Source organism: Sphaerodactylus townsendi, linkage group LG16 (assembly GCF_021028975.2).
Source record: "Sphaerodactylus townsendi isolate TG3544 linkage group LG16, MPM_Stown_v2.3, whole genome shotgun sequence".
Taxonomy (NCBI): Eukaryota; Metazoa; Chordata; class Lepidosauria; order Squamata; family Sphaerodactylidae; genus Sphaerodactylus; species Sphaerodactylus townsendi.
This window is the reverse complement of record NC_059440.1, coordinates 14,800,729-14,819,250: the sequence shown is the minus strand read 5'-3', so window position 1 is coordinate 14,819,250 and position 18,522 is coordinate 14,800,729. Positions and strand designations below refer to the sequence as shown.

General features: G+C 44.7%; 1 protein-coding gene across 1 annotated transcript in view; it reads left to right on the top strand.

Annotated features, from left to right (window-relative positions):
• Window positions 1–18,522, top strand: part of RABEP1 (rabaptin, RAB GTPase binding effector protein 1) — a 58,059-nt gene that overhangs the window by 24,389 nt on the left and 15,148 nt on the right. Inside the window, exons 2-9 of the mRNA XM_048518827.1 lie at window positions 347–472; window positions 2,110–2,313; window positions 3,578–3,738; window positions 7,781–7,900; window positions 11,099–11,234; window positions 12,960–13,138; window positions 14,010–14,135; window positions 17,255–17,719. Coding sequence (XP_048374784.1) covers window positions 347–472; window positions 2,110–2,313; window positions 3,578–3,738; window positions 7,781–7,900; window positions 11,099–11,234; window positions 12,960–13,138; window positions 14,010–14,135; window positions 17,255–17,719 — 1,517 coding nt within the window. The remainder of the gene's footprint in view (window positions 1–346; window positions 473–2,109; window positions 2,314–3,577; window positions 3,739–7,780; window positions 7,901–11,098; window positions 11,235–12,959; window positions 13,139–14,009; window positions 14,136–17,254; window positions 17,720–18,522) is intronic.

The window sequence follows — 18,522 nt, the reverse complement described above, 5'->3', positions numbered from 1 at the left end:
TTAATGGTTTGTATCTTTTGTATTGTTACTGTATCTCTATATTTTGCTTTGTGTTTTATGAAGGTTGGAAACCACCCTGTGCCCGGAAGGGGAAGGGTGGTAAATAAATCCCGTAATAAATGAATAAAATTTAATAATACTAACTCAACAAACCTGTGCCATACTGGTACCTCTTTCCCAGGGATGCTGATATTGCCGAGGGCGAAGTGCCCATCTGGACAAGCGCTTGCGTTTCCTGTCATGCTCAGAGAGCAAGAACGGTTGCCTTAAAAGGCCTTTTGGAAATATGCAGCTCTTTTGACTTGTTAGGATCATACTTCCTTTTAATCTCATTTTCTCGTTTTAGCACTCCTGCAACGGGTGGCAGAACTGGAAAAAGTGAATGCCGAATTTCTGCGCACAAAGCAGCAACTTGAGCAAGAATTTAACCAAAAGCGGGCAAAATTTAAAGAGCTATACCTGGCGAAGGAAGGTAAGCTGTAAATCAGAGGTGTCGAACTCATTTGTTACAAGAGCTGGATATGACTTAAATGTGACTTCATTGGGCCAAGGGGTGGCTGTCCTGGCTGGTCCTAGAACTGTCGGGGGGGGGGGGCGGGGCAGGGCAGTGGTCTCACCAGGCCAAACCCTGAGGGGGGGTGCTTCAGCCTGGCTCATGGGCCTGATAAGCCCCATCAAGGGTCAGATTTGCCCCCTCGCTGCATGTTCGACACTCCTGCTGTAGGTTGTCTGGAATGGTATAAACGTTAGTTCTTAATGTGATCTTTAGCATGTCAGAATGGAGAGTAGCAAACCGTGTTGATATGGTGACAAGACATTCTTTTAATGAAGGTTTTTTGCACTGTCATGAATGGTTTGTCATGAATGGTTTCCAAACTTCAGGGTCCATAGTAAGTCACCGCTCAAATGCAAAATAACATACCGGTAGACCTCAGTAACTGAAAATAGGGAGTAACGTTGGACACTTGCTGTGTGTGCATGGCTCACAAAACTGCCGATTAATCTGACTTATCTAATTATACACGCAGCTATTTTTAGCTTGGCCTTTTAATGCATGAGTTCAGAGGGCAACTCAGGAAGAAACAACTGATGTCTGGAGACAGTGTGGTTATCCCAGAGTCTCTGCTGTGAGCTGATGGCCCCATTTGATTGGATTAAAAACAAATCATCATTATATTGTCAAAGGCTTTCAATGGCTGGAATCACTGGGGTGTTGTGTGGTTTCCGGGCTGCATGGCCGTGTCCTCGTAGCATTTTCTCTTGACGTTTCTCCTGCATCTGTTGCTGGCATCTTCAAAGGATCATTATTTGGGAATGCCTGCATTGTTTTTATGCGGGCTGCTTCACCACAGCCCTTGGCAATGCAGGTGAAGAATTCTTTGCTTGTAATGAAAAACTGGCTTTCAAAAGATGGGAGACCAGAGCGAAACTCTGGTGCCTTAATCAGTAAAACCCAGACAGCTTATGAACCACATCAAGAGAGGTGAAAGGCTGGGCAAGTTCAGAGCTGCAGCCACAAGGAAGGTTTGGATGTTAAAGCCTTGAGCAGATTAGAAGAGGTTCTGCTTAAACAGATTCTTGAAATGGACCCTAATAATTCTCAAACCTGTCCAAAGCACCATGTTAGTGGGGGAAATTGTTTTGAGGGTGACTGAACAATGTACTTTTTTCTTTTTATTTCATTCTGTTTTCTCTGAATGTTCAGAATGAGGAACTGTTGCCGTTTTCCTTCGATCAGGAGGAGCTGCACTTGTGTGGTAGTGGCGTGAAAGTTCTGTTTTAAAACAATAAGAAATTATCGCCGAAGGCTTTAACGACCAGGAGAATCACTTTAGCGGGGGTTCCAGGTTGTATGGCCATGTTCCAGTAGCATTTTCTCCTGACATGTGGCTGACATGTGTGGTTGAGGCACAAACAAAGGGCCAGTAGATTCTGTTAGTTGAATAAAACAGTGAACTCAGTGCTGAGATCACGCTTACAGTGTTGAATTGGAATCGGGAGCCAATAGTATGAGCTGCTCAGAGTTCTGTTTCACCAAACTCTCCACTCTTGCCCCCTGACCAGAGGGTGCCATACAATTAAGTGGAAATACTTTGTATTTTATTTCAGAGGATCTGAAAAGGCAAAATGTAGTTTTGCAGGCGGCCCAGGACGACCTGGGGCAGCTGCGGACACAGCTCATGGAAGCCCAGGCTGAAATGGAGAACATTAAAGCCGTTGCTACGGTGTCGGAAAACACAAAGCAGGAAGCTATCGATGAGGTGAAGAAGCAGTGGCAGGAAGAGGTTGCTTCGCTGCAGGCTATAATGAAAGGTAGGGCTGTGAAGGAAGTGGTCTAACTGCTCTACGTGCACACCCAAAAGTCCTGTGTTTAGTGATACCATGGGTTGGTTGGTATGTGGTTAGCTACTCCTAAACCTCATGCTTCACACAGCTTTCATAAAGTGGTAGGCGACTGGAGGCAACACGTTAAGTAAAGCTGGAGCATTCGCCTTGCAGGGTACACGAGCTGGTTCTTTAGCAGATTTCTTATTTCGAATCCCAAACTGCATTTCCCTTTCGAATTTCTTTTTGCTTCAGCGGTGTCCTGGGACCAGTGTCAGAAAGGAATGGGGAGAAAGGGCCAAGTCGGTATTCATCACCGCTTTGGCACTGAGGAGCTTCCCAGAGCATTATATAATCCTTGAGTGCTCTTCCGGGGCAGCGTCTGTATCTCTGCCTCTTAAGTGGCGGGATGTGCCTGCAGACTTTGCGGCTTGGATTTGAAATGTTGCTGTTCGAGAGAAGGATAGTTGTTTTTTCCTTTACTGCGATGAGCACGAGAAAGGAAGCGGGCTCATCGTTTGCACTCTAGTGTGGGATCTTTGGGACCAGATTGTCCATTCATTCCCCCCTGTAATGTATTGTGTGTGTGAGAGACTAAGTTAAGCAAGAGATAGCCAAGCACAGCCAGTGATGTGAAATATGCACACGTGGCAGAAGAAAGAAACCTCCATGTGGGAAACACAGAAAGAGGTGTTGTCTTCTGATGAAACTCTTGTACAGTTTTGTGAGTAGAAGAAATTAGATTCTTAGATTTGCTGTTTTGTGAGTAGAAGAAATTAGACTCTTACTGGGCTATGGAGAAGCTCACCTGTAATTGTGAGGCTTTCCGTTCTTAAGGCTCAAGTGTCTGTCTCGAAATTTAGAGTGGAATAGATTGTGCTGTTGTCATTGCCACGACTTTCATTGGCGTTTATGCCATAAGGGTGGATTGTTCCATGCCAGAAGTTGTAGCTGATTGATCAGTTTGATCAGTCAAGCAAAAAGGTGTGCCCCTTCCCATTAGTTGGACAATGCTGTTTTTTGTTTTTTCCAAGACTTTTAATATAAAAATTGATAGAAATTCAGGTGGTATGCACTATTCTAGAGGGGACATTTCCTTTTTACCATCACGCAGAGGGGAATTCTCTTTCCAAGACAGTGTCCGGTTTGTTTTGCATGTTCTACCAAAAACAATGAGAGTTAACGCAACCTACGAAAGCCAGCAGGGGGTGAAAGAAGTGATTTGCAACTCATTATCATTATAATTAAACAGACACTGTCCGTGACTATGAACGCCAGTTTCATCACAGGCTGGAGAAGGAGCGAGCTCAGTGGAACCAGTACCGGGAAAACGTGGAACGAGAAATAGCCGAGCTGAGGAGAAGGCTTTCAGAAGGCCAGGAAGAGGAGAATCTTGAAAACGAAATGAAGAAGGTACGTCGGAAGGACGTTCTCAGTAATAAATAATAGATCTGCATTGTTTTTGAAACTGGAGTTCGACAGCATTTATAAAACAGCAGCGTTTGTTTGCTTGTTTAGTCTCAGATGATCCCATGAGAAAGAGATGTGGGTGTCGAGAAAGCGGAAAGATTAACAACAGAATTTTGAAACACTGATCTAAAAAACAAAATGAAAAAAAATCTGAGAACCTATACAAACATGTAAACATAAAATCCAACCTTCTACTCATGGAAAACATTTTAATTGAAGTGGGGGGTGGGGGGAAGTGCACCCAACCCCCCGTATTTGGAAGCGGTGCCCCCAGTATGTCGGCCTTTGCAGAAGTGATTAAAATTACTTAGTCCCCTTCTGCACATACAGAATAATTCACTTTCAGTCCACTTTCAATGCACTTTGCAGCTGTGCGGAACACCAAAATCCACTTGCAAACAATTCTGAAAGTAGATTGAAAGTGCATTATTCTGCATCTGCGGAAGGGGTCTCACAGAACCCTCGATGTGTTCCAAGCAGCCTTTCTTGAGCTGACAGAATATTCAGATTTCAAATCAGAGAAGGGCATACTGCTAATTAAACAAGCGTCTGCTTCCTACTTTGTTTTCTGTGCCAGACTACAAAATATCACCCTTCAAGCAGACACCTCCTTTAACTGAGGGGCGGAATGCTAACCACATCCTTTGATAAGCTCTCTTTTCTCCCTCAGATCCTTCCCCAAACTAAAAGTAGGTTATCCGTTTTGTCCGCTCCCTTATTCTCTGGTGTCATTACTCCCTCTCTCCTTTTTCCCACTCGTGCTGCCTGAGGAAGAGCCAAGGGTTGGACCTGGCATCTTCTGATCACCTCATGTGCGCTCTAGCACTGATCCACAGCCCTTCCTCTTTTTGCACAGAGAGCAATGGACACATCTTTTCTGATCTGCAAATGCTTCCTTGCAAGATAACCCTTTCTGTGGCTGCTCAGCATGAGAGCCAAGCAATATGACTCCTGTGTTCAGAGGCCAGGTAACTTTTCAATCACATGAGAGAGAGATCACTCTTGGGAAGCTTGAGAGATCACTCTTGAGATGCCCATCAAAATGCTAACCAGGGCCAACTCACCTTGGCTTCTGAGATCTGACAAGATCAGGCTCGCCTGAGGCTATCCAGATCACATTATGGTAGCTCCTGTTTGCTGCCTGAGAGAAGTAACTGATAACCCTCCCACTGACCACCCTGAATAAACAACAGCAACAAGTTCCCATGTGGTAAAAAGGGTTGGCCATAGCCTTCTATTAACAGATTGGATCAAGGTGAAAAACAGAAGCGTAAGGCGCAGCATGGGAGTCTGATCTGTGTGCTGGGCAGCCCAAGTGCTGTCCTCCAGAAACCTAAATTTTTCTCCAGCCTGCCTGCTGAGAAAAATTGCAACATGTTGGAGCAGCTGTGAGATTCCAGACGGCAGTTGCCACTTCCTGAAGACTCTTTTGCTGCCAGGGGCCCAAGCCATAGAAGCCCACGTCTGGGCATGCTACCCATTGGCTTGCTCCACCCCAGACCTCTTAAGGAGGTTCCCTCAAAGCGGGTATCTCACCCGCTGTCTCCAAAGCTCAAGATCAGTTCCGCATGGGCAAACTGCTAACAAGCTATGGCAATGTAACATGCATTAACGAACTACCAAACAAGGGAAGGGTGGGTGGGAATTCGTTCGGTTCTGGAAAATGGCAGGCACCAAGGCCGAGCATGCCCTTATATGGGCTGCCCAGCTTCCTCCCAGTGACATCAAGGGGACCCCCAACGTCACTGGCCATGCACCCCCACTCAGCTCGCCGTGCCTGCGCGGCCGCCCAAGGAAAGCCACGCAGGCCGGGTGAGAGCTCGTGAGGCCAGGGAAGGCGGCAGCCGCCGAGGAGGCTGTCCCTTCCCCAACAGCAATGGTGGCCACGATAAGTCGTGGCTGCTCCTTTATTTCAGTGAGCCTTGTGCCCAAGGACTTTGTGTCCCATGTTAATTAATGGAAGATCCTTATAAATACAACTTTTTTAAAAAGTTAGTAGTACTTCAAAATCTTTCCAACACCATGAACACTCACAAAGAAAAAAAATCACCAAGGTATAAAGTCCTTCTTCCATTAGGACTCCCAGTTTTCCTGCACCAGTTGTTAACTCTAAAAGCAATTTTTTAGCTCTTGGTCATTGACCACCGAGATAAAATTAGACCTTCAGTGCTATTATTAATAGAAGCCTCACTTTTGTCTATTGGTCCTATCTAAAAAAAACTTGAGAATGAGTACATTGTGGTTTGTGGAACCATTTTGTTGAGGTGCGTGTAGAAAATTACGCAAGCGGATGATGCACATGCTGCAGTTTAATAGTGATGTATTTTCAGCCCTGAGGCACAGGTGACATGAAATGCTTGCTTTTAAAATCTGCTACAGTTAAGTCATTGTTCTAATTTTACTCTAAGCACGACTGTAGTCGAGCGCACTTAGTCTCTTGTTTTGCCTTTTGATGTGGCGAGAGGTTTGTTCTTTAGGTTTCTCTTTGGATTAAAAATAATGGTATTGATTTGAATGCATTTAGGAAGCTGAAAGCAGTTTCCCAGAGTACGTCATCTGCTTTAAAAGGCTGTAAAATTTCACTTCAAAAACATTTCCTTTCTGTTTTCGCAACAGCGCAGTTAAGGCTACTGTTTGCGTTTGTGTTCTTGGCACACTACAAACATTGGTAAACATTTGTTGACTCAATTGGTTGTAAAAAGTTACTGGCAAGAGATGACATGAAGATGTTTGAATGTTCTTGAATTTATCAGCTTGCTGAATGAGAACATCTCTGTGAGGCACGTTCGGGGGGCTGCAATCAAACGAGAGAATTGCAGCCCCCGGCTCCCACCTGCGGAGCCACACAGGGGGAAAGGGCCATAACTTGGCCCTGGAGGCGGTCCTGCCTCCCTGCAGAGCAGGGACCCAAAACAAAATACGTCTCCGTGCAAAGGCGCATGCACCATGCAAACGGCCCAGGGCAAGGATGAGTTCATGTAACCCACCTCTCACCTGGGTTTGTTGGCCCGTGCGGAAAGGGCCCAAGACCCTGTAATGGAGTACAGTGGGCATAGATAGCAACATGCATCTTCAGTAGCATCTTCACTGTGAGGTTGAGTAGGAATTAGATTAAATGAAACTTTTCCTTTTTTCTGGGACTCCCCCTCCCCTGATATAGATATTGCTGCAAGTTGGGAGCCATGCCGTAGGTTATTGAGGGAGGAATTAAAGACTGTTCAGGATACCATGTTCACTTTATCCCATCTTCTCTGTTTTCATTTTTTTTAAATTGACATGAAACTGCCCCCTACATTCATGGGCAGTGTGCATGCACAGCATGGTCCAGTGGTTAAGAGCAGGTAGATCGTAATCTGCAGAACCAGGTTTGATTCCCCACTCCTCCACCTGAGTGGCAGAGGCTTATCTGGTGAACCAGATGTGTTTCTGTGCTCCTACATTCCTACTGGGTGACCTTGGGCTACTCACAGTTCTCTCAGAACTCTCTCAGCCCCACCTACCTGAGAAGGTGTCTGTTGTGGGGAGAGGAAGAGAAAGGAGCTTGTAAGCCACCTTGAGTCTCCTTGCAGGAGAGAAAGGTGGGGTGTAAATCCAAACTCTTCTTCTTCTTCTCAACATGACCCTAAGTCATGTTTGCGATTTTTTAAAAAGTATTTTAACATGACTAAATACTTTTCTGAGGGGAGTCTCAAGCATGCATAAATATCTATCTGGTCCCAGTTTATTGATAGGCATTCAACCAGTATGTGCTTATAAGTGGTAGCGGTTGATTATTTTTACCATCTTATTGATTTGATGCTGAAAATAATTTGTCAGGGCTCCTGGAGCAAACTTGGGCAGTGAGTTTTGTCTTTAACCTTTTGACATTAATCCAGTAATCTGTAATTCACCGGTTTGAGGCTGGTTTTCTGTTGGATCTCAAAACAAGGTACTGCTGAAGCTACTGCTAAAGATTTATTGCCTGATTTCATGCTGTTGACTTCAGGCCCAAGAAGATGCCGAGAAGCTTCGTTCGGTAGTGATGCCCATGGAGAAAGAGATCGCAATGTTAAAGGAGAAACTGACAGAGGCGGAAGAAAAGATTAAGGAACTGGAGGCCTCCAAGGTGGGTGACATCTTAGAATTTTAAGGCTGTTCATAGTTTATGATGCACATCCTTTCTGTCAGGGCCATCGGATTTTTTCTGGGCAGTCAATTGACCTTGCATAGAGAATTTGGGTTGGTCGTTTGACGTTCTTGAGAATCCTTCATATTACTATGTCTGTGAAGCACAAATTCCATCATCGCTGGGCCTACCAAAGTTAACCATAATAAAATGGAAGGGAGAAATAATCACTAGCAGAATTTCAAGCTGACTAAAAGTGCCTTCAGCTTTTAAAGCAACAAAAGGCATCTTCAGGAAGGGAAAAGTTGGTACTTTCCAGAGGCCTTTTTTTTTTTTTTTTTACCTTCCTCTGGAATTGTCAGCTGAGTGCCAAACAGGTGACCTTGTCAGTTGTAGCAGCAATTTGTCAGACTGTGTTCTGGATACGAATGATGATTTTTTTCCTTAGAAACCCTCAGGCTGAGCTCTAAAAATAACTGATTGGTAATACTGACTTGAAATTCTGCGCATCCTGTTTTGAACATCCCTTTTTTTAAAAATCAAACTGGAGAACCTGGGGGCTCTTGGATTCCTTTTACATCATCAAGGTTTCTTCAACGAAAGGGGTGGGTGCAGTGGCGGAGCTACCAGGGGGTAGGGGGGTGCACGTTGAAGCGGAAAATTGCCCTCCACCCCCCCAGGTTTCACAGTTTGCTGTTTGACTTGTCAGAGGAGTATTGTGGACAGTCTTGCCTAGCAAGCAGATCTAGGCAGATAAAGCAAAAGTCGCTTGCTTATCTGCATGTGTTTGTAAAAGCTCCAACTTGCCGAAGCGCTGTGAGGGAGAGGATGCCATGGCCATGCCGAGTATGTTGCGTACCTGGGCAGAGCTGAATAGTGTGGGGCAAACTTCCTTGCGTTGAAAATCTTGAAAGCCCACTTAAGAGCTTGCATGAATCATAGCATCTGCCTGTTTTTAAGAGGCAGCGGCATGGCAGTGCTTTGTTTTCTGCAAGCTACCTTCCCTTCCCTTGCTGTTTTCCACCATCAACCCTGTAAAAGGGGCTGGCTTTCGGAAATCCACCTCAGAATTTTACCACCTCTGCTGGGAAAAGATGATCCTCCCATTTGCCTCCTGCAGTAGAAAATGGAGCCCTTAAAAACCAGCATGGTATAGTGGTTAAGAGTAGGTGGACTCTAATCTGGAGAGCTGGGTTCGATTCCCCTCTCCTGCACATGAGCTGCTGATTCTGATCTGGTGAACCAGTTTGTTTCTCCACTCCTACACATGAAGCCTGCTGGGTGACCTTGAGCCAGTCACAGTTCCTCAGGGTTCTCTCAGTACCACCTACCTCACAAAGTGTCTGTTGCGGGGAGAGGAAGGAGATTGTAAACCACTTTGAGACTCCTTACGGTTGAGAAAAAAAATGGGGTGTGAAATCAGGAGGATGTTTTTGCAAGAGGTGGGGGCAGCAAGAAGCAGTGGCGGAGGGGGACACAGTTGTTAGATCTGCTTGACAAAAGCTTGTGGCAAACACTGTTAGGTTTATATGCTGATGTGTAGTCTGAAAACTCCTGCATCTTACATCATGATGATAGTTTATCATACACGCAGTGTTCAAAGTCCTATAATACCTCACCTGTGCAACGCAAGACAGTATTGCCCCGTGTTGCCAATAGGATGTCGAGAGAGAGAGAGAGAGAGAGAGAGAGAGAGAGAGAGAGAGAGAGAGAGCATAGGATGGTTTGAATGAAGATTTGAGCCACAGTCTGCTGGGTCTTACATTAGCAGTATTGTGCTTTATTCTTCTAGCGTGATGTAGTGGTTAAGAGCAGTGGGATTCTAATCTGGTGAATTGGGGTTGATTCCCCTTTCCTCTACATGAGCAGTGGACTCTTATCTGGTGAACCAGATTTGTTTCCCCACTCCTACATTCCTGCTGGGTGACCTTGGGCTAGTCACAGTTCTCTCAGAACTCTCTCAGGGCCACCTACCTCAGAAGTAGTCTGTTGTGGGAAGAGGAAGGGAAAGGAGTTTGTAAGCCACCTTGAGTCTCCTTACAGGAGAGAAAGGCAGGGTACAAATGCTCTTATTCCTCCTTCTCTATATCACAGGACCTCAGTCAGATGTGGGAGTCCATCTTCATGTAAGCTGGCTTCTAGTATGATATTCCTTCCTTAAACAGCCGTATTGTTGCTGTCCCCAAAAGTCTTTACCCCTGTTTTATATTAACAGGCAAAGTGCAGACCGGTTGTGGTGGGTTTTCCGGGCTGTGTGGCCGTGGTCTGGTGGATCTTGCTCCTAACGTTTTGCCTGCATCTGTGTCTGGCACCAACCAGACACATCTTTGCATAACAAGTTCTACCCAAACACTTACGGATTGGTTCCCTACCCTGGAACATGGACAATATATACCGCAAACATTCCCTTTTCTCTGGACACAGTGTGTAACAGACTTCCCTCTGTGATACACCTCTGAAGATGCCAACCACAGATGCAGGCGAAATGTTCGGAACGAGATCCACCAGACCACGGCCACACAGCCCGGAAAACCCACCACAACCAGTTGAATCCGGCCGTGAAAGCGTTCGACAATACAAAGTGCAGACCGTTCACTCCTGCATTTTGTGCGTGTCTATATGTGTTTATGTGTGTACTTTCAGAAATTGGCCATGGGTGTGCATCTGTTGAACTGCTAGCATACTTCCCAGTCTCTGTAGTGTTGTAAAGAGCAAAGGGGAAGGTTCTCCAGATCTGCCTAACGTGCTTTGGCTCCTGCATGTCAGCACTGATGGTGTTGGCAAGCACAGCGGGTTGTTAGTTTTCAGCATTTAAAGATATATTACGCTGACTTAATGTTAATGCAGTTCTAATGGCTTGTTAACCTTAATACAAAATAGCTGATGATGGGCTTTTAGCACTGAAGCTGTTTGGGCTTTCGACGGCAAACAATAACAGCTTGAAAGTTACTGCCTTGAGTGTGTTCATCGCTATCCAATGTGCCTGGAAACGTTTGTGGGCTGTATCTACGACTGTAGTAATTTGTGAATGAAGAACTTGGCTGAGACCTGTGACCAGCGTTCATAATTTTTAGAAATGTTCTTGAGTTTTGTTGAGCAGATGTGAAACCCCCCACCTCTCCGTGTGCAAGCTATCAACCTTAAAAACAAAACATGCATGACTTACAGTCTTTTTCTATATATGTCTGTGTGTTTCAGGTTAAGGAACTGAATCATTATTTGGAAGCTGAGAAATCCTGTAGGACTGATCTAGAAATGTACGTGGCTGTTTTAAACACTCAAAAGTCTGTTCTACAGGAAGATGCAGAAAAATTACGGAAGGAACTTCATGAAGGTATGGATTTATCTCTGTTCTGAAAACACAGTAGGGGCAACAACTATACCTAGAGGTTGCTGAGGAAGGGATAGGCAGCCATCTATGCTCCTTGTGGTTCCCAAAATCTGCCCTTTCTTTCTGTGTGACATCCTATATCACAAGACAATACTTGGCAGCAAGAATGACTATCTAATTAGCCATGCCAGCATGGGGCTGATGGGAATTGTAGTCCATGAACATCTGAAGTGCCAGGGTTGGAGACCCCTGGTATAGATATTTGCAGTTGCTTCCCTTGCATTTTAGAACCTCGACATTGAATATTTACCTACGTTCTGTTACATGTTTAGAAGTTTATTCATTTAGGACTCTTTGCAGACCCAGAAACTCCGGAAGGTGTTCAATGTGTTTTGACAGTCAAGTTAATTACCTGTATTGGGTTTATTGAGTTAGACTCCATTTGTAGTGGTGTGTCAACATCATGCTTGGTTGAAATGGGATACCAATGGTTGACCACTATACTGAACTGCAGTAAACTTATTATTTATGAAACAAGCATGAGAAGCAAAATCCATGTTCAAAAATGAAATAGGGACTGGAACACAGTTTAACAATGGTAGGATAATACGGTTTGCAGAATAACAGGATGATAATAGCATTTGGTGGTAGTTGCTTTCCCGTTATGCCTGGAGCTGTCTCCCAGAACATCTGTGTGACAGCACTTTCACATTGTACCTCAATATCCATATCTTATTTGAAGTCCATTATTCTTATCCCATACTGGAAGGCTTTATATACAGTTAAGTGTACAAGCCTGTACTTTCCAGCATGGTGTAGTCGTTAAGAGCAGGTTGATTCTAATCTGGAAAACTGAATTTGATTCTCCTCTCCTCCACCTGAGTGACAGAGGTTTATCTGGTGAACCAGATGTATTTCCACACTCCTACATTCCTGCGGGGTGTCCTTGGGCTAGTCACAGGTTTTTCTGAACTCTCTCAGCCACACCTATCTCACAAGGGTGTCTGTTGTGGGGAGAGGAAGGGAAAGGAGCTTGTAAGCCACCTTGAGTCTCCTTATAGGAGAGAAAGGTGGGGTATAAATCCAAACTCTTCTTCTTCTTAACTTCCTGTTGCCTTTCCTCTCTGCCAGAATATAAAATAAAATCTTTTGGGGGCAAAGCTCCACCTGTCTCTGTGCAGATAGCAATTAACAGGTTAAGAACTGAATTCTGACAAGAATATGAGATAAGCAACATGCCTTCTATGGTTCTGCAAAGGTTGTCATGAAGACGGCCTCCATGTAAATTGCTTGTTTCTTGATCTATAAAAACAGTTACTGAGAGGCAGAGAATCTAGGTGGGCAACAGCATACTACCCTGTTTCCTTGGAAATAAGACCTACCCTGAAAATAAGCCCTACCATGATTTTTCAGGATTTTTGGAAGATGCTTGAAATATAAGCCCTACTCCAAAAATAAGCCCTAGTTACAGATTCCCCGGCGCAGCTGATCTGGTCACATGAGGGGTGCAAAATCATGAGGAAAAAAAGACATCCCTTGAAAATAAGACCTAACACATCTTTTGGTGCAAAAATTAATATAAGACCCTGTCTTATTTTCGGGGAAACGCGGATAATGCAAACCTTACTATCTGGACATATCGTTATATGTGGAAGAGAGGAGAGAGTACAGCGAGCTATAACCATTAAAGCGCTGGCCTGTTGGGATTCTGTTTTGCTCCTTGTGCAGTCTGTCACCTGCTCGAACAAGAAAGGCAACAGCACAACCAGTTGAAACACACGTGGCAAAAAGCCAACGACCAGTTCTTGGAGTCCCAGCGCTTGCTGATGAGGGACATGCAACGGATGGAAATTGTGTTGACTTCGGAACAGCTCCGCCAAGTTGAAGAACTAAAGAAGAAAGATCAGGTTAGGGACTGCGACAGCTCCTGTCGTGTTAATTTAACCAAGTTTTAACAGCTTTATTTTTTTTTTAATTGCTTTTATAAGGTTTTAAAAACAGGCAATACAGAATATTTCATTCAGCGGACGGGTCTGACCAAGTATCCTCTTGGCCTCGTTAGCATTAATCCCATGGAAAATTCTTACTATACCCATAAAAATGAACTGCAAAAAAACACCCCATAGGGGAAAAAAAGGTTAAAGCCACCCCCACATCCATTCCATCCCCTCCCCACCTTAAACATAAAAGGTAATCTCTCGTAGAACTTGATTCCCTTTAGAGATGGCGTCAGTTTTCCTTTTGAGGACTTGAAGCCTTAATTAAGCCTCTGATCTTCAGGCAAATCATGACTGGACATTCCATTACACAACTGGACGCAGACTGGATGGCTTTAGGTCACCCAAAGCCAGCTTACTTCCACACGCTACCAAGAGGGATGCTTCAATTTTATTGACGTGTAAATGGTTCATCCAACAATTTCAGAGTGCCGTGACACTTAATATACTTAGATGTTGATATTTGTGAACTATATACTTGCTTCAGATAGCATTCACTTCTGTGAGCAATGTCACTGGCTAACATTCATTCAAGATGTGCTTTTTAACATGTAGAATCATAGGGTTGGAAGAAACCACAATCCTGAAGGAGAGGAGTCCCATTGGTGTACCCCACACAGCATTCATCTACAGTTCATAATTTTTTTCACCTTCGGGACCTTCCAAATAACTTCCCCATGTAAAAGCGCACTCCGCGCAAGTTGCCTGTACATATTAAGTTTAATCTATGAATTTGCGACATAAGAACGTGAAAACGCTTTTATTTATTACTCATTTCTAGGAAGACGAAGAACAACGAAGACTTCGTAAAAGGAAGGAAGACAAACAGAAAGGCACCAATGATGAATCAAAAGCTGTGTGTTCCATAGCCCATGACGAATCCCTCCCACAGTTTCCTGGCGAAGAGGTACAGCAAGTATTCATAGCACATTTCCCACATTGGGGTGTGTATATTACTGAGGAATTCTTTGATTCCAAGTCAGTGTTTTCTGCTAACAAAATAAGTCAGATTTGTCACTCCAGTGACAATAAACTACAATATGTTGAGGACCCAAATGCCACCTGATTCCAGATTCCTCCCAGGAAATTGACAGCTATTGAATTATTTTGGACATGTGGCATTCAGCCCCTCCCTCAGCTGCAGTATTAAAGCAGAAATAGGCACTAAATTATGCCAAGCACAGATTCCGTTTTAAAAAATGTACATTTCTTGAGGGCTCATCCTTTCTTCCCTTTCAAACAGAGATTTTTGTTTCGTTCCCTCCCCACATTTTTCTTTTACAATCTAACATGCATTGGAGAATTTAGTTCTAGCCAATGGGTCATTATACACATTAGGCATCCTCATGAATATGTGGACAATCACTGTGGCAGGCATAGCCCTACCTGTGATACCTCCTGGGGCAATTACGTTCTCTGAATAGAACACTTTAGAAAATTCTAAAGGAGCTACATTTTAGAAAATTCATCTTTCTCCCACTAGACTTTTTTCTGCTTCCTGTATCCTGTGGCCACTACCCACCTCAGTTCTCTTCCTACCTGATGGCAGAGCAGTTGTGCGTTGCTTGAGCTGGGAGAACGTAACTTTAATTTCTCTTTCTATCTCTATCTGCATCTAATTTCTGTTTCCTATTCTATAACTTCCCTGGTTTTCTTTTGTACCCTTTCCAATTTCCAGGTTCTTTGTCTGCTCTTGGTTATTTTCTTTTCTCCCCAACAGCAGTAGTCTGCCTGTTTTAGAAAGGGGGAGGACTTGGCTATTTGGGTGTTTCTGCGATGCAGAATGGCAGCTATCATGGCAGAGAATAAAACTATAAAATCAGCAAATGTTAATCCCAGTGGGGGATATTGAAAAGATTAAACTGGATCGATGATAAAACTGGCAAATGCCATTTGAAATAGAGGTTTTTCGTAGTTTCTGGAAGAACGACTGGGGGCAAAGCAGGATTCCTGGTGTAGGCAGTGTCAGTTTACCTTTTTACTAGATCTCAGTAAATCCAGTTTATTCATTTAAGCTGAAAGTGCTTGCTGGTGGTCAGGATGCCTACTTTCTGTGGGATTTCTGTTTCCTCTCAGACCTTAAACCCACAAATAGATCCATCTTCCCTCTCCTTTTTCCTTCAGCTTGTCTCAGAAGGCGCAGCAAGAATGATTGTCGCCAACAAATGCCACTGGGGCCTTATTTGCTCTTTGTTGAAGCTTAAAAGCTTTTTCCCTTCTGCATGCGACAAGTCTGGCTGATTGGGGAATCTGATTTCAGATAGCAGTGGGGACTGTCTTGGAATTTAAAGTCAGTACAATACGACACCACCATTTATGAGGTCAAATGAGTACATTGGGCAGGATAGGAAGCCGAAGATGAAGAACTTTTGGCTTGGATGTCGTCATTGTTCTAACTTTATTGCCTAGTACGGTTTTGTTGTGCCAGTTTTCTGTAGGTCTCTCTTTTAAAAAGCCATATTTGTTTCACTTCAACAGCTACTCTTGGCCCACTGCAAATTATTTCATTCTCCTCTTCATTATAAAAAGGCTGATTTGCATGGTGTGTGTAGATGCGTTCAGTGTTGTCTTACTTCCTCGTTGCTTTTGGCTTTGATTTGTGTGCGACAAAAAATAATGTCTTTGATTGCAAACACATTGTCTTCATTTTAACGCGAGCTAGCTGTGCACAGCCTTTGCCCAGGACATCTTAACGGGATTCACTTCTCATGGGTTCTCGAAGGAGTTCCCTTGCTTATTAGCACCCACCAGTCTGCTTGGCCTCTCCATGCGTTCCTGGTGTTTTAACTAGTTGCACTAGAAAACGGTGCTTTTAGAATGAGAGTTAAAGCCTTAAGAAGGTTTTCTGTTGCTTCAGTCAAAATGTGTCGTATCCCTGCTTCCTACAAAAACCAGCTAGAGACCTAGTGCCAGGAAGATGAAAACTGGTGATTTAAGTAACTTGTACTGCCATTGCTTTCCAGTATGAAAACCTAATTCTAGAGGTGTATGTAAAAAAAGCCCAAGTTTGTTCATGTGATCTAGGTAGGAATCCCAAAGTGTAATCCCTAATTTTCAGAAATTGGGACAAACAGTTGTTGCTAACAGGAAAACACCCAATGTCTGACTATGATCTGGGAAACCCGGGTTTGAATCTCCACTCTGCTGTGGAGCTTGCTGGGTGATTTTCTATTTCGTGCAGTAAAATCCAGCTGCGAAGTGGCTTGAAAGTGCATTATTCTGCCTGTGCAGAAGGGGCCTACATTGATTGATTGATTGATTGATTGATTGATTGATTGATTGATTGATTGATTGATTGATTGTATATACCGCCCCTCCTCCGCAGGGCTCTGGGCGGTGCACAACATAAAATAACAAGAAGACAAGTGGAGCACATAGTCAATTACAAATATAAATAATATAGGCTCCATTAACCATAAATTAAAACCCCATTAAAATACAGCGATTCAAAATTGGCGGCATCCAACATTAAAACCCTCGTAAAAACCCTCCCAAGAGGGGGAACAGTGGGCCCCATAGATGTTAAGGGACCCAAGATGTAAAGGAGAACAAGAAGGGGGGTGCACATCAGCGGCCGGCCCCCCCAATGGCCCGGTGGAGCAACTCACAGGCCCTGCGGAACTTACCGAGATCCCGCAGGGCCCGGACAGCTGGAGGAAGAGAGTTCCACCAGGCAGGGGCCAGGGCTATAAAGGCCCTGGCCTGCATGGAGGCCAGCCGCATCATCAAGGGGCCGGGGACCACCAGTAGATTGGCCTCTGCCAAACACAGAAGTTGTGTAGGGACATTTGGGGTAAGACGGTCCCGCAGGTACGAAGGTCCCAGGCCGCGTAAGGCCTTAAAGGTTAACACCAATACCTTGTGGATGATTCGGAACTCAACTGGGAGCCAAATGCTTACAAGGTAGCTCCTAGAGCTGCTGATGGAGTGGGCGGACTTGGTGTGATTCCATATCCAGAGCAACTGTCTATGTCCACAGCTTTACCCAGAACCTAAGAGTCTTTTATTTTTGTCTTTAAACCAAAGGAGCATGTAAATAGCACTCATGGCTCAGTTCACTCGCTTGACACAGATGCGCTGCTGTCCTCGGGAGAATCCCTCAAGTCGGACAACGATATGTTTAAAGAAGGCTTGCGGAGGGCCCAGTCGACGGACAGCTTGGGGGTGTCTGGGTCCTTGCAGTCCAAAACGCTAGGCTACAACAACAAAGCCAAATCCGCCGGGAACCTTGACGAATCTGACTTTGGGCCTCTGGTTGGGGCGGACTCCGTGTCCGAGAACTTTGACACGGCTTCCCTCGGCTCTCTGCAAATGCCCAGCGGGTTTATGTTAACCAAAGACCAGGAGAAAGCGATCAAAGCGATGACGCCGGAGCAGGAAGAGACAGCCTCCCTTCTCTCCAGCATTACGCAGAGTGTAGAAAGTGCTTACGTCTCCCCTAGCGGTTACCGCTTAGTTAGTGAAATGGAGTGGAATCTCCTTCAGAAAGAGGTAAGCTTTGCATCTCCTACCTTTACCCTACTGGAGGATCATTGCTGTGGAAGAAGATGTCGTGGGAATTGCCAAAAGTGCGGCAGTTTAAATGCTTGGGGCTTTATCATTTCAGCCAGTGTGGTGTAGTGGTTAAGAGCATATGCACTCTAATCTGGGGGACCGGCTTTGATTCCCCGCTCTGCCACTTGAGCTGTGGAGGCTTATCTGGTGAACCAGATTAGCATGTGCACTCCAACACATGCCAGCTGGGTGACCTGGGGCTAGTCACAGTTCTTTGGAGCTCTCTCAGCCCCATCCACCTCCTAGGGTGTTTATTGTGGAAGGTGGGAAAGGAAAGGTTGTAAGCCCCTTTGAGTCTCCTTACAGGAGAGAAAGGGGGGATATAAATTCCAAATCATCTTCTCTTGCAACTCTCCAGGGCAGGAAGTTTCAAACTATTTTGCTGAACAAGCAAGCGTTTTCTAATCTCCTCTAAACTTACCACACTGAGATCCAAGTGGGTTTACATTATAAAACATACAGGAGCAAATAATTTGATTCCACAGACTTAGGTTGCTTGCACTGGGCCTTCATAGCCACAGAAAATGCCCATGCTCAAAAGGGCACTTTGCCCCTACCAGAATTCTCAACCTGAAGTCCAAACCAGATTGAGGTACTAGGGAGTTCTGTGAATGGCGCTCTCAGCATCATTTAAAATACTATTACCAGCCATGTGGGGACTCTCTCCAGGTCAGGATCATAGCGCCAGGATGCTGGTGTTAGCTGTCTTCCCCACACAGTTTCTCCACCCTGAAACAGCC